We start from the raw sequence: 12833 nt of genomic DNA, 5'->3' as shown, positions 1-12833 counted from the left end.
CCAGGGCTGGCCTTGTTCAGCAGCACAGAGCCTCTCAACCTGTGTGCTGTGGGTACCCCTCTCCTCTCGAGATGGTAATTGGGTGGCCAGAGCCCCAAGACCAGATGTCTTCTATTTACTTCAGCATGCTGTACAAATACCATCCTTCATGTTTTCCAAGACAAAAGATTGGACATCACTGCCTAGCAGATTCCTGGATGTGCCTTCTTCCTCCAAAATCTCTTACGGGTTAGCATTCCTAGCTGTGGATACGTCTGATGGGATTTTCCTGTTTCCCCAGCCTGCACAGATGTCTTCCAAGGACAGCTCTCTGGTGTGGATTGCTGTGAATGAAGACGGTGTCAGCATCCTGGACTACAGCACTATGGTAGGAAAGAATGAGGGCTGGCTATCTGACCCTTCCTTCTCCTAACAGCACCTTTTCTTCTCTGTGGACTCAAAAGAGCTGAGCTAAGGGACCATGGTTTCCCAACCCACCCTACCCAAGCCTTGCTTTCCTCTAGGCTAGACACAGCTTGTAGACATTCAAGATGTAGATCTCCAAGTTAGGACCACTTCCAAGTTCTCCCTTTCTGGTTAAGACGACTTGTGCTTGGAATAGACAGGGGGTGCTGGTTCATCTCCGGAGGCAGGTGGGAAGTTTCCCCAGAACTGACTGGCTTCTTCTCACAGCAAGTGCACGTCACTTACCCCTACTCTTCAGTAACGACCTTCGGTGGCTGCCGGGATGACTTCATGCTTGTGATTAGATCCATTCCAGACCAGAGCTCTGGAAAAGGCCACATTGAGAAGTTGCTCTTCCGGATGGCCGCTCCCAAGGTGGGTCTGACAGCTGTTAAAACATGATACTCGGATCTCTCTAAAATGAGGAGGTGGGCTTGAAGTTAAGGAAGCTGGGTTATGACGGCCTCTACAAGGGCCCTGCCCCAGGTAAAAGTCTGGTCTTGGTTGTAATCAGTCCTCCGAAGGGTTCAGGTAGGGCTGCAGCTCCGAGTCCCTGCCGAGCCGGTGGGTGAGGGGCTGGCTGAGAGGGCACGCGCTCTGGTCCAGCAGCTCCCCTGCCCTCCACATGGTACTTTCAGCCCCCGCAGCCCAGCACCGCACAGGCTGGAGGCGGGTGCCTACTCGCTGCTCTTGCAGCAGACCGGGGGCCAGGGCAGCCAGCTGCCTCCCCTGTGTGCTCTTCTCCTGGCTTCCTTACGGTCTTAAAGTCCATCCCAGAGACCGCTTCTGCTTTAAGGGCTTTGTATCCTGCTTGGTGCGGGAGATTCAGACTAGCAAAAATAACAAAGACTCCCAAAACCCAAGTTCTGATTTATAGTTTCTGACTCCCTTCTGAGGGTAAGTGAAAACCCTGTTGTTTTAATCCTAAAATTGGAGTTTCCCCAACCTCCTCCTTTTAATGCTGCCCCTGCCGAAGGAGAGGATACACAGACACTTCCTCCAGGGAGGCCCACTTCCCTGGCTTGGAGGTGAGCAGAGCAGAGTATCGCCTCTCCTGTTCTCAGGAGGGTACTCTGCATCAGTGGCCCTTCAGACCAACAGGCACCCAGTTCACTGGGCCTCTGAACCTCCCAGAAATGATCCCCTTTCAACATTTTCTCCCAGGTATTTTAAGAGATAAGAAACTGAAGCCCAGGAAGGTTATGCACCCAGTATAGCAGCTAGTATGTGAGAAAGCCGGCATTCAAGCCAAGGCAAGTTGAATTCCTTTGTTTCTGTTGTCTCAAGATTGCAGAGGCTACGTTCATCATGGCCAGCTACATGAACCACTGCTCTGCGACTGTGAACCTCCGCAACAACCCGCCCGCTGCCCACCGGCTATGGGAACTGGATGGACAGCAGTTCTTTGCTTCTGTTCCGTGTGCTGCCAGAGGGCCAACGTTGCTGTGAATGCTTCTCCTACCCCTTTTCCCCCCAAACCACCTGGTACCTCTGGGATTAGAGATTGTATCCTAGGGTATGATACTACTGTGATGGGCCGGACAGCCCTCTCCCAACCCCACTCTGTTTGTTCTATGAAATGTCTAGTTCAGTGTCCCTGAAGCCTTTACTCTCTAGGTGCCTTATGTTTCAGGGCCCAACTTTTAAAAATCCAGACCCAGTATAAAAACCACTTTTTTTCACCAGAATACTGAGCTCTGGATCCTGCCCGATTCTAGACACAGACTGGGATGGTCTACTGTTACTGGTTACTGAGGGCATCAGTGCTGTAAATTAAGGCTTTCTGCATGGATACTCTTGGGAAGGCCAGTATCTTTTATACTGTACATGGTCCTTATGTGGGGATTTATACTTGAAGTTTTCCCAACATCCCCAAACAAGATAGGACTAAAATTTCCAATTCACCTGAACTGTGACAAAAGCCTAGAACTCATTAAAACTGGACTGCTGGTCCCAGATGGGAAAGGTATTGGCAGGGCTGAAGAAAAAGGAAGAGACTCACCTTTTCCCTTCCCCACTGTAAGAGAGCAGGCATTTGCAGTGCCCTCTGGGGCAGCAGCTCCTGTCTTTGCAGGACAAGGAAAGGCACTATTCCTGCTGAGATTGAAGCTATTCTCCCTCACACTGGACTGTCAGCCCAACTGGGTACAAGCAAGGGCAGGGGGTAAGTCCAACGCGACCTCTCCCTGTCTCATTTTAACCACTAGCTAGGGCTCAGTGAAGGCTGTGCTTCCTACTGTAGGATGGGGTGGTCATCACTTGTTTCCTTGTTCTTTGAAAGACCAAACAAATGCACCGTTTTTTGCTGCTTTCTGAGGCCACCAAAGATGAGACAGAAACAGAATCCAGGCTTGTGGGCCTGGATTTACTCAAGACTTCTGGCGAACTTCCGCTAGGAATTAATTCGAGGGCAGAAGGCACATAGGCTAAGAGCATCCTGATGATACAAATACCCCCTAACCCCAATGGAAACCTTATGTTGAGTGCAGAGATGATCCTTGTCTCCACCCTCCCCTGAGAGAAAAAAAGACGAAAGAGTTCATTCATGCTCTGATTTTCCAGCATTGGAGAAACTAGAGTTTTATTTCATAGCTCTGAGGCAGTCTGAGCATTTGTCAATAAAGTGCTGAAAACTGTATGGGTTTAGCAGTAGCATCTAAGAACCAAGCCTTTGACTTCAGCGAAGTGTGTGTCTGTGTGTTGCACACTGTAAGAACTTCAAGGCTGGAACTGGTTATCTGAACACCTCAGCTGCTGTAGGCTTCCCCTCTCTCACCCTTTAAACGGAAAAGCATAAAAAAAAAATAAAGCAGCACATGATAGTGTCTGCCTCTTTTAAGTGAACTTGACTTTGCAAGACTGGAAATTTTATAGCCATCTCTCATTTCTATTGCTGCCTTTCCCCCAGGATTTAGGAATTAGATGAGACATTTCTACCTCAAACAAGTCACACGTCATATGTACCACAGGCTCCAAACAACCCCTCCTGTACTGGTGTAAAATTACGGCTCTGGTTTATAATACCCTGAGGGTCTCCAGGCCCATGAGGATAATTATATCCACCTGGGAGTTTAAAGAGAAAAAAAAAAAAGGAATTAGGATTCTAAGGAAAAAGCAAGCAAGGATGGAGCTGTGTTCACACTGAACTTGGGGGTCAAGCGATTTCCCCCACCCTATCTCCTTCCCAGCACTTCAGAAATCCTCCCACAGTTTATTAATTCTACACAGAGGAAACTGCCTTATAATCAAAGGCTACTACAGTTGGTGTGTTTATCCTTTTTTAACATGTGTAGAAACCAAAGTCGAACTTCTGTCTAGCCTTTGGTGTCACCCCTCTCAGTAAAAGACGTTTTCTAAACCCTAGACAATGCTGACTAACAGCAGAGTATTAATGTGCTTGACATCCATGACTGCAATGCTGTGTTCATGTTGTCAATAAAAAGCAGCTGTGAACCAGACAATTACTGTGTATGTTTTGGAAGGGGATCGATTTATTAAGACAGTCATCATAAATTAACCCTGTACAGAACACGGGAGCTAGGTGCACAGAGACTGGTCTTTCGTAGGACATTTCTTCCTAGTCAGCAGTACCTGAAGGGCTTGACTTTAACACAGAAGTACTGTGTAGTAGGAAATCAGTTTCTTAAGAGATCTGCTGTCAGTGTCCCATGTCTGCGCCACAAACTCTACAAAATGTAAACCTGCATGTGCTTAGGAATTTCAAAGTGCTCTTTGTCAACGTTACTTTTGACATACCACCGCTTAAGATCTCCCCTCAAACAATAAAGTAGGCAGAACCTTACAAGGGGATCACTAAAACAGACAAATACTTTGCTCCAAATCACACAATGAGCGGTTTCCAGTCACCTGCTCTGTGGCTCTGAGATCCACTGCATCCATCCTGGTTCTTCGAGCTGTGTCCACCAGATGGTTTAGAATACAGAAAATAAACCAGCCACTATGGCTTAGGAGTCCTCTCCCGTGGAAGACAACACTGGCCTTCTGGAATGCTGGGACTCATGGACTTGCCGATGCCGCTTTCTGGTGTGCCAGGATCTCCTGGCAACTCCTGTACACTTCAATCAAGCAGTCCAGGCGGGGCTTGGTACTCTGAATTCCAAAGGGAAGAAATGCACAGTCAAGATGAACAAAAGAGAGAGCTTAGCAGTGCAACCACAAGCTCTCCTCAAAGCAGGGGTCTAAACCGCTCAGGTGTGAGCTCGGAGAGGCAGGAGTTTGGGCCACACAGCATCTAACTGGCTAAGGAAGCAAGAGGCTAACAAAAGACAGACCCTCTCGGAAATGTCACAAGCTGTGAGAGTCTTCAAGGACAAGAAGGGCAATTTAATATATAAATATTAAAAAGTATTTTGTACAATGAAATGTGATACAACCAAAATTAAAAGTCACAGAATGGGAAAAATGTATTTGGAAAGCATATTTAATAAAAGTTCATTATCTAAAATATGTAAGTTGTTAAAAAATGTATAATCAATATCTAGACTTTACTTGACTAATAGAGGAGATGGATAGTTTAAAACAAGAGGAAAAAGAGGTAATTCAAGGAAAGATGAAAAATCTCTTTGTCATTTAAGAAGTGATTTAGAAACTTCAAATTCCCTTACCTACATACTAAAGGAAACAAATAATTAAACCCGCTGTTAGCCAAGACTATAGAAAAACAAGTACAGATTCCCAAAAGTATGGTAAAGTTGTCCAATCTCTGGAGCCAAATCTCAAACTGTAAAAATCTATGAAACTGTTCATAAGCTTTAATAAAATAATTTTGAGGGCGCCTGGGTGGCTCAGTTGGCTGAGTGACTGCCTTCGGCTCAGGTCATGATCCCAGACTTCCAGGATCGAGTCCCAGCTCCTTGGGGAGTCTGCTTCTCCCTCTGACCTTCTCTCTCATGCTCTCTCTCACTCATTCTCTCTCAAATAAATAAAATCTTAAAAAAAAAAAAATAATAATAATAATAATAATTTTGAACTGTAATGCAAAAGAATTTTAGCTTTGTGGTCTTAAATCCAAAGGGAGAAAAGGAAGGGCAATAAGGCAAAATTAACTATATATATAAATAGTCTACATACCTATAATCCTGTTTGTGTATTTCATGTAAAAGCAAGGCAAAAAATAACCTGGAGATGATTTCAAAAGCTAGCAGTAGAGTGGCTAAATAAACTGATACTCAACATGATAATATAACTTTAAAATAATAATTATAATGGATTCTGTTGATGCATGAAAATATGTACATTAGAGGGGCGCCTGGGTGGCTCAGGGGTTAAGCTGCTGCCTTCGGCTCAGGTCATGATCCCAGGGTCCTGGGATCGAGCCTCTTATCGGGCTCTCTGCTCAGCAGGGAGCCTGCTTCCTCCTCTCTCTCTCTGCCTGCCTCTATGCCTACTTGTGATCTCTCTCTGTCAAATAAATAAATAAAATTTAAAAAAAAATATGTACATTAGATTTAAAAAGCAAGACATAAATTAGGTGTAACAGTATGTGCAGATCAATGGACATCAATGTAAAATCATATATTGGCAGACTAACAAAATAGATGAATGGTGATTTACAGGCAGAAACTGCTGTTTTTTTCTTTAAAATTTGGATAAATTTGTAATATTTCTGAAAGCCTGTATTTGCTTCAGAAAGAAACTTTTGAAATAACTAAAATCCTAACTTTGATTAAAAATAGCTGTTGGGGGCACCTGGGTGGCTTAGTGGGTTAAAGCCTCTGCCTTCAGCTCAGGTCATATCCCACAGTCCTGGGATCAGCCCCACATATCATCTGGCTCTCTGCTTGGCGAGGAGCCTGCTTCCCCCCATCTCTGCTCAGCAGGGAGTCTGCTTCCCCTTATCTCTCTGCCTACTTGTGATCTCTGTCTGTCAAATAAATAAATAAAATCTTAAAAAAAAATAGCTGTCAGATGTCCTCAAATACTCTTGGCAACTAGAGTTTACACTCCTACTGAGTATAAGTAGCAGTGGATATGCAGAGAACGGGGAAAGGTAATGAATTTTTCTGAAGAAACTTTAGACAACTGTTCTGTGCTCACCTGGAAGACAGGTACTACTTGGGATATCCCATGTGGTTCCACTGGATCCTTCAATAAAATGCAGAGGTAGTAAATCACCTTCTGCTGTAAGACAATAAACCAAACAGCAGAGATCTAAGTGAAACTCACTTTGTTTTCTTTTTCTTCAAGGGAAGGCTGTAAGCTTTTTATAAGCAGTTATCTCTATTAGAACACTTGATTGCTTTTGAAGTAAAGAAAAAATATATTCTTATTCTCTAATGTCAGCAGCAACAAAAGTAAGGTGATTCTGATGGGCGCCTGGGTGGGTCAGTAGGTTGAAGCCTCTGCCTTCGGCTCGGGTCATGATCCCAGAGTCTTGAGATCGAGTCCCATATCGGGCTCTCTGCTCAGCAGGGAGCCTGCTTCTCTGTCTCTCTCTGCCTGCCTCTCTGCCTACTTGTGATCTCTGTCTGTCAAATAAATAAATAAAATCTTTAAAAAAAAAAAAAAAAAGGTGATTTTGAAGCTGGGTTAAAAAAAGTTGAAATGCTGACTTCCTTTCTACGAAAACCTGCTATATCTCTGTAACAATAAAGGAATGGACCTTTCCAATGTAAGTTTCACTTTCATCGTTCATGGACATGCCAGCCAAAAAGGAAACACTACAATCCCGGAACTGAGTCTTCAAGTTTAATTCTTTGACATCAAGGTATTAAGACTCATTTTAGACTCTGGCAACGGCCTTGGGCTACCTCCTCCAGAGAAATCTGTAATACTTACAACTTAACTACTTACCATGTAAATAGCCTCATTGATGACCACATCTTTCACCTTGCCCATCTCTATGAAGGTAGTGCTTTCTTTGCCAGAGGCATAGGATGAAGTCATCTGGATGCCAAGGGAGTCAATGATTAACAGAGTCTCCTGGTCAATCTTGACAAAATGGAGGTAACCAAGCAGCCCTAGGAGGGTGATGAAGATGGCAGCGGAGAGGATCATGCTGTTCTGAAGAAAGAGCCAGATACAGGCGGTAAGATTACCAAATGGTCCTCCACACAGATCTCTGCTGTTTAACTGGTCCACTCCATGCAATATGGAAAAAAGCCTGTGTTCTATGGTGAGTTGAAAAGATGGGAGGAACATGCATGGAGGAAGAGAAAATCACTTTTATTTTAGCTCTGCAGTGCTATGAAAGCGTTGATGAAGTACATCCAGACAACAAATGGATAGGTGTAGGAGGAGAACTTCGATCACCAAAATAGTACCCACCATCATACCACTCTCAGAGGTTCTTCTTTCAAAACTGAAAATTAAGGACTCAGACCGTTTCCTCTCATGCTTCATCAGTAGAATATACCGTGCAAGATCAGACAATACAATAATAAAATGCTTTAGCACAGTGTAGCAGACAGGACTCAACAGCCACTCCTCCTTCCTAACAGAACTTGGAATCATGAGTGGTTTCCACTACTGCCAATGACTGGTTTAGAAATGGACAAATGACACAACTCTGGCCAATACAAGGGGAGGTCTGCTGAAGGGGCCTCTGGAAAATGAAGCCCATCCTAAAAAGAGATCTAAGGAAGAAAAGGTCACTTCCTCTTGAGGTTTGATGCCTGAAACTACTATGAAACTACTACTACTCTGCCAGGCCATGTAGAAAGATTGAAGATGAGAACAGCAGTGGAAGAGCAGTAACATGAAAATAATTAAAAGGCCTTTAAGAGCCTCTTATGCCCTCAAGAGCCCTCTTTCCTCCTGATTCCTTTGTTTAATAATAAAGATCACATCATTTGGAGCTCTTCTAGTTCTTTTGGGTAGTGACTAACTGATGTGGTAAGCCTGACTGAGTAGATGAAATGACTAACTTATGTGTTAAAGGCTCAAAAAAGGGTATTTATTCCTTTGATTCTAAGACACATTTACAATCCTTCAACATTTCTGAAGTTGAATGTGTTTTTCTATTGATGCACATTTTTTGGTGCCATTTTCTTTTTCCAAAAAAGCTATTATTTAGAAGGATGGCACAGAGAACAAAATCACTGATGACCTAGAAAAACAGATTCAGTACTTTATGAATATCATTCCTTGATGGCAGAAATATCTATACTTTATTACTGGTAAGATGCTCCCTCTGACCTAACCCTAATCACACTCTTCTAAACCCTCATCCTTGGGTGTCCATCCTTGTTAGGCCTGCATTGCTCAGCAAGCTGTACCAAGAATCTTGCTAAGTCGGTTTAGAGAGAAATCTTTGGCCTCTGATCACTCTGGCCTGCCTTTAGCAAGAATCATGTCAAGTCAAGTTAGCCAGAATCCCCCTTTATCCCTGAGGTTTCTTTTCAGTCATTTTCCATTCACCCTCCCGACTGTGCTCCTTGGCTATCAATTCCCACTTGTCCTTTCTGGATTCAGAATTGAGCCCAATTCTGCACGGAGGTCACGCTTTTCTCCTATTGCAATAGTTTCTGAATAAAATCTGTTTTTGCTGCTTTAACTACTGACTGCCTGTGGTTTTCCTTGAAAATACTTTTCTACTTCATTCCATCTAACACATAGTAAGTGTTTGATCAAGAATCTGTTTGGGCCTGATCTATTTTTGTCTGGTCCACCCTGAGCTTGGAATGGTTTCACCAATTTTTAAATGGTTAAAAAAGAAAGGAAAAGAAACAGAAGACTGAGACAGAGACCTGTAAAGACTCAAATATTTACTATTTGGCCTTTTAAAGATAAAGTTTGCTGACCTCTGTGCTAGGTAATTCCTTGTTGATTAATGAATGGAGAATGGAAAAATCTATGTGCTGGGTCTCTGATAATCCAGAAATATCTACTTTGAGTTAATTAAATGCCTAGTATCTAGTACAGTGTCTGGTTCATACTCTGAACTCAATAAGCATTATGGAAGAATAGAGAGAAATAAAATTCAGTCCTGGCCCTTACAGATGTGTAAGAGACAAAATTAATACACATAAGATATTTTTGGAGAATACTACGAAACTGGGTATAACTACCTAAGAAAGGATTAAAAGAGAGAGAGAGCAAGAAAGACATCAAAGCACACAGGATATCCCATGAAGACTTCCAAGCAAGAAGGATTTTCACTGGTACAGAAGAGGTAGTGGTTATTGAGATATACTTAAGAGAAGGAAGAGGGAAAAGCATTCCAGATTGGAATAAATAAGGTAATAACCTGCAATTTTTAAAAAGATTTTATGTATTTATTTCTCAGAGTGAGCACAGGCAGACAGAGTAGCAAGCAGAGGCAAAGGGAGAAGCAGGCTCCCCGCTAAGCAAGGAGCCCGATGTGGGACTCGATCCCAGGACGCTGGGATCATGACCTGACCCGAAGGCAGCCACTCAAAGAACTGAGCCACCCAGGCGTCCCATAACCTGCAATTTTAATAGAACTGTGAATTTAAAAACCAGTTTGAGGGGCACCTGGGTGGCTAAGTGGGTTAAAGCCCAGGGTTCTGGGATCGAGCCCCACATCGGGCTCTCTGCTCAGCAGGAAGCCTGCTTCCTCCTCTCTCTGCCTGCCTTTCTGCCTACTTGTCATCTCTATCTGTCAAACAAATAAATAAAATCTTTAAAAAAAAAAACAACCCAAGGGCTCCTGGGTGGCTCAGTGGGTTAAGCCGCTGCCTTCAGCTCAGGTCATGATCTCAGGGTCCTGGGATCGAGTCCCACATCGGGCTCTCTGCTCAGCGGGGGCCTGCTTCCCTTCCTCTCTCTCTGCCTGCCTCTCTGCCTACTTGTGATCTCTCTCTGTCAAATGAATAAATAAAATTCTTTAAAAAAAAAAAAAACAAAAACCAAAAACAAACCAGTTTGATTTGAAGGCCATGTATGCTATTTACTAGCTTTGTGACTTTGGGTTTTCTTCTAAGAAATGAGACATTCAGGAAAGCAGTTGGCAGTCAGGGGGCATTTAAGCAATTATACATTCCCTCCTCCTCACATGACCACGTGACCAGAACACAGGCTAGTATTAAAATTCAACTACAGGGGCGCCTGGGTGGCTCAGTGGGTTAAGCCTCTGCCTTCAGCTCAGGTCATGATCCCAGGGTCCTGGGATCAAGCCCCACATTGGGCTCTCTGCTCGGCAGGGAGCCAGCCTCCTCCTCTCTCTCTGCCTGCCTCTCTGGGTACTTGTGATCTCTCTCCCTCTGTCAAATAAATAAATAAAATCTTTAGAAAATAATAAAAATTAAAAAAAAACACTATAAAATTCAACTACATTATAAATTAAATCCTTTTAAGGGGAGGGAGAAGGACTGTCTTGGCAGCTTAATTACTTCAACTGACTTTTGAACAAACTTTTAGATATAGTTTGGTACAAATTAGAGCAGTCTTAATTCTGCATATTATCTACACCAAATTACCATGCTCTGATCATAAAAAAGCCAATGAAAACAAGATCCAAATTATAAATAGCCGTAGCTCTGGTCAGATCACTCCTAGGATAATATGTTCAATTCAGGGCACTACATACAAAACTAAACTCATCCTGAAAAGGGCAGTTAGGATGACTCCTTTTATTTGAGGGCTGTCACAAAGCTACTGCACGTGACCCTCACAACACTGTTAAGCTGGCATGGCAGAGAGCAATTCCATTTTAGACATGTGAAAACAGATGCTCAGAAAATAGGAAGGAGGGGCACTGGGTGGCTCAGTGGGTTAAGTGTCTGCCTTCGGCTCAGGTTGTGATCTCAGGGTCCTGGGATCAGCCCCACATCGCATCGGGCTCTCTGCTTGGCGGGGAGCCTGCTTCCCCCCCTCTCTCTTTGCCTGCTGCTCTGCCTACTTGTGATCTGTCAAATAAATAAATCTTTTTTTTTTTTTTTAAGTAGGAATGAGTCTAGAAAGAACACAGAAACAACTCATCTCCAAAACTTCACAATTCTTTAGAAAGTACTTAAAAGTTGGGGAAGGGGCGGTGGGGAGTATTATCTTGAAAAACAGATTAGGAAGAACTATCAAGCTCATTGTGGAGACAAAGGCAGTTCTTTAAGACTACAGGGGTGCCTGGGTGGCTCAGTGGGTTAAAGCCTCTGCCTTGGCTCAGGTCATGGTCTCAGGGTCCTCTGATGGTACCCCGCGTCGGGCTCTCTGCTCAGCGGGGAGCCTGCTTCCCTCTCTCTCTCTCTGCCTGTCTCTCTGCCTAATTGTGATCTCTGTCTGTCGAATAAATAAATAAAATCTTAAAAAAAAAAAAAAAGACTACATACGGTGCTGCTAGCAGTGACTCCTCTGAGGAATGGAAGTGATGGATAAGGACGATCCACTTAATAGTTCTCAGAACTCCTGGAACTGAATTCCCGTGGGCGTGTACCATGTGGAGCACATGCACGTTAAAGCCTTAGGTCGTGGTGCAAGGACTAACTAAAGGTACGCTGGGTGGAACCGCAGCGCCCCACCCACAAGACCCACAAGAGGGAGAGTACAGGTGTAAAAAACTTCACTAAAGATGAAGAAAACAACTGTCCAGCGGCGGAACCAGCTAATTCCCGCCCTCCGACCCAATAACAGGAGGTCCGGGCTCGACCCGATGACCCCAAAGACCCTTCCCAACTCCAGCGCCCGACTCCGACCGCGGGAAGGGGCCGACCGGCCATTACCTCGCAGAGGGTGAAGAGTCCGTAGGCCGCTAGCCACACCGTGCAGGTGACAGCGGTGAGCGAGCGCAACGACAGCCGAGGGCAGCTGAGGCAGAACTCCCGGCAGGACGGGGAGTAGTAGCGGCGCTGCAGGGCCAAGCGACCGCCGCAAATATCCGAGAAGCTCTGCTCGTCCTCCATGGCCCGATCTCCCCCTTCCCACCCGACCGCGCCGCTCTAGTCCGCCCGCCAGCGCCCTCTCGCCGGCTCTGGACCCACTTCCGGGGAGCGACGTCAGACCCGCCCCTCCCCGCCCCACGCTCCGCGCAGCCGCAGAACCGCAGCGAGGCGCGAGGTGCGGGTCAGCCGGCGTGTGTTTCGCGTTCCCCGGCTGGGCTGTGTTTCTGCGGCTGACTGCCCCGGAGATTCGCGGGGAGCTGACCCAACCGGCCGATTAAAACCGCTGTTAACGCGCTTTCGCTCGGCAAACCGTTTTCTATTTCTCAGCCAGAGTCCGCAGGTAGAGAGACTCACTCCAGGCTCCCGCTCACTCACGCATTCGTGCGTGCATGCGTGCATTCCTGAGCCGGGCGGTTATAGGTGCTGAAGATACAGCGCTGACCAGTGCTGAAGGTCTCTGCCTTCAAGCAGCGTCCCTCCTAGTAGAAGAAACAGTATGGAAGTAATTTCAGAGAGTGCTGCTGGCAATAACAGGACGGGCAGGGGTGGCCTGGGGACTTGCAATGGGGCAGTCAGGGGAGTCTGAGGACACTG

The 12833-nt window shown here is 45.2% G+C and overlaps 2 protein-coding genes across 7 annotated transcripts in view; one reads left to right on the top strand and one right to left on the bottom strand.

Annotated features, from left to right (window-relative positions):
- PLEKHH1 (pleckstrin homology, MyTH4 and FERM domain containing H1) overlaps positions 1-3253 on the top strand; it is a 48443-nt gene extending 45190 nt beyond the window's left edge. For all 3 annotated transcript variants that reach the window (XM_082734042.1, XM_082734041.1, XM_082734043.1), the window contains exons 27-29: positions 281-367; positions 673-819; positions 1732-3253. In XM_082734042.1, coding sequence (XP_082590168.1) covers positions 281-367; positions 673-819; positions 1732-1893 — 396 coding nt within the window. In that variant the 3' untranslated portion in view covers positions 1894-3253. The remainder of the gene's footprint in view (positions 1-280; positions 368-672; positions 820-1731) is intronic.
- Positions 3254-3913: 660 nt separating this feature from the next.
- Positions 3914-12376, bottom strand: PIGH (phosphatidylinositol glycan anchor biosynthesis class H). Of its 4 annotated transcripts, none has more exons than XM_082734047.1 (4): positions 12081-12355; positions 7258-7467; positions 6502-6585; positions 3914-4554 (listed from the first exon to the last, which is right to left on the bottom strand). In XM_082734047.1, the coding sequence occupies exons 1-4, from the start codon at positions 12258-12260 to the stop codon at positions 4462-4464; spliced, it is 567 nt and encodes a 188-aa protein (XP_082590173.1). In that variant the 5' UTR covers positions 12261-12355; the 3' UTR covers positions 3914-4461. The 4 variants fall into 4 exon arrangements, with proteins under 4 accessions (XP_082590173.1, XP_082590174.1, XP_082590175.1 ...); XM_082734048.1 differs by having other exon boundaries at positions 6502-6582; positions 12081-12352; XM_082734049.1 differs by having other exon boundaries at positions 6502-6549; positions 12081-12344.
- Positions 12377-12833: the final 457 nt, after the last annotated feature.

The sequence above is a fragment of the Mustela nivalis genome (genome assembly GCF_964662115.1).
Source record: "Mustela nivalis genome assembly, chromosome: 6".
Taxonomy (NCBI): Eukaryota; Metazoa; Chordata; class Mammalia; order Carnivora; family Mustelidae; genus Mustela; species Mustela nivalis.
Note: the sequence above shows the minus strand (reverse complement) of the source record. Positions and strands in the feature narration are given on the sequence as shown.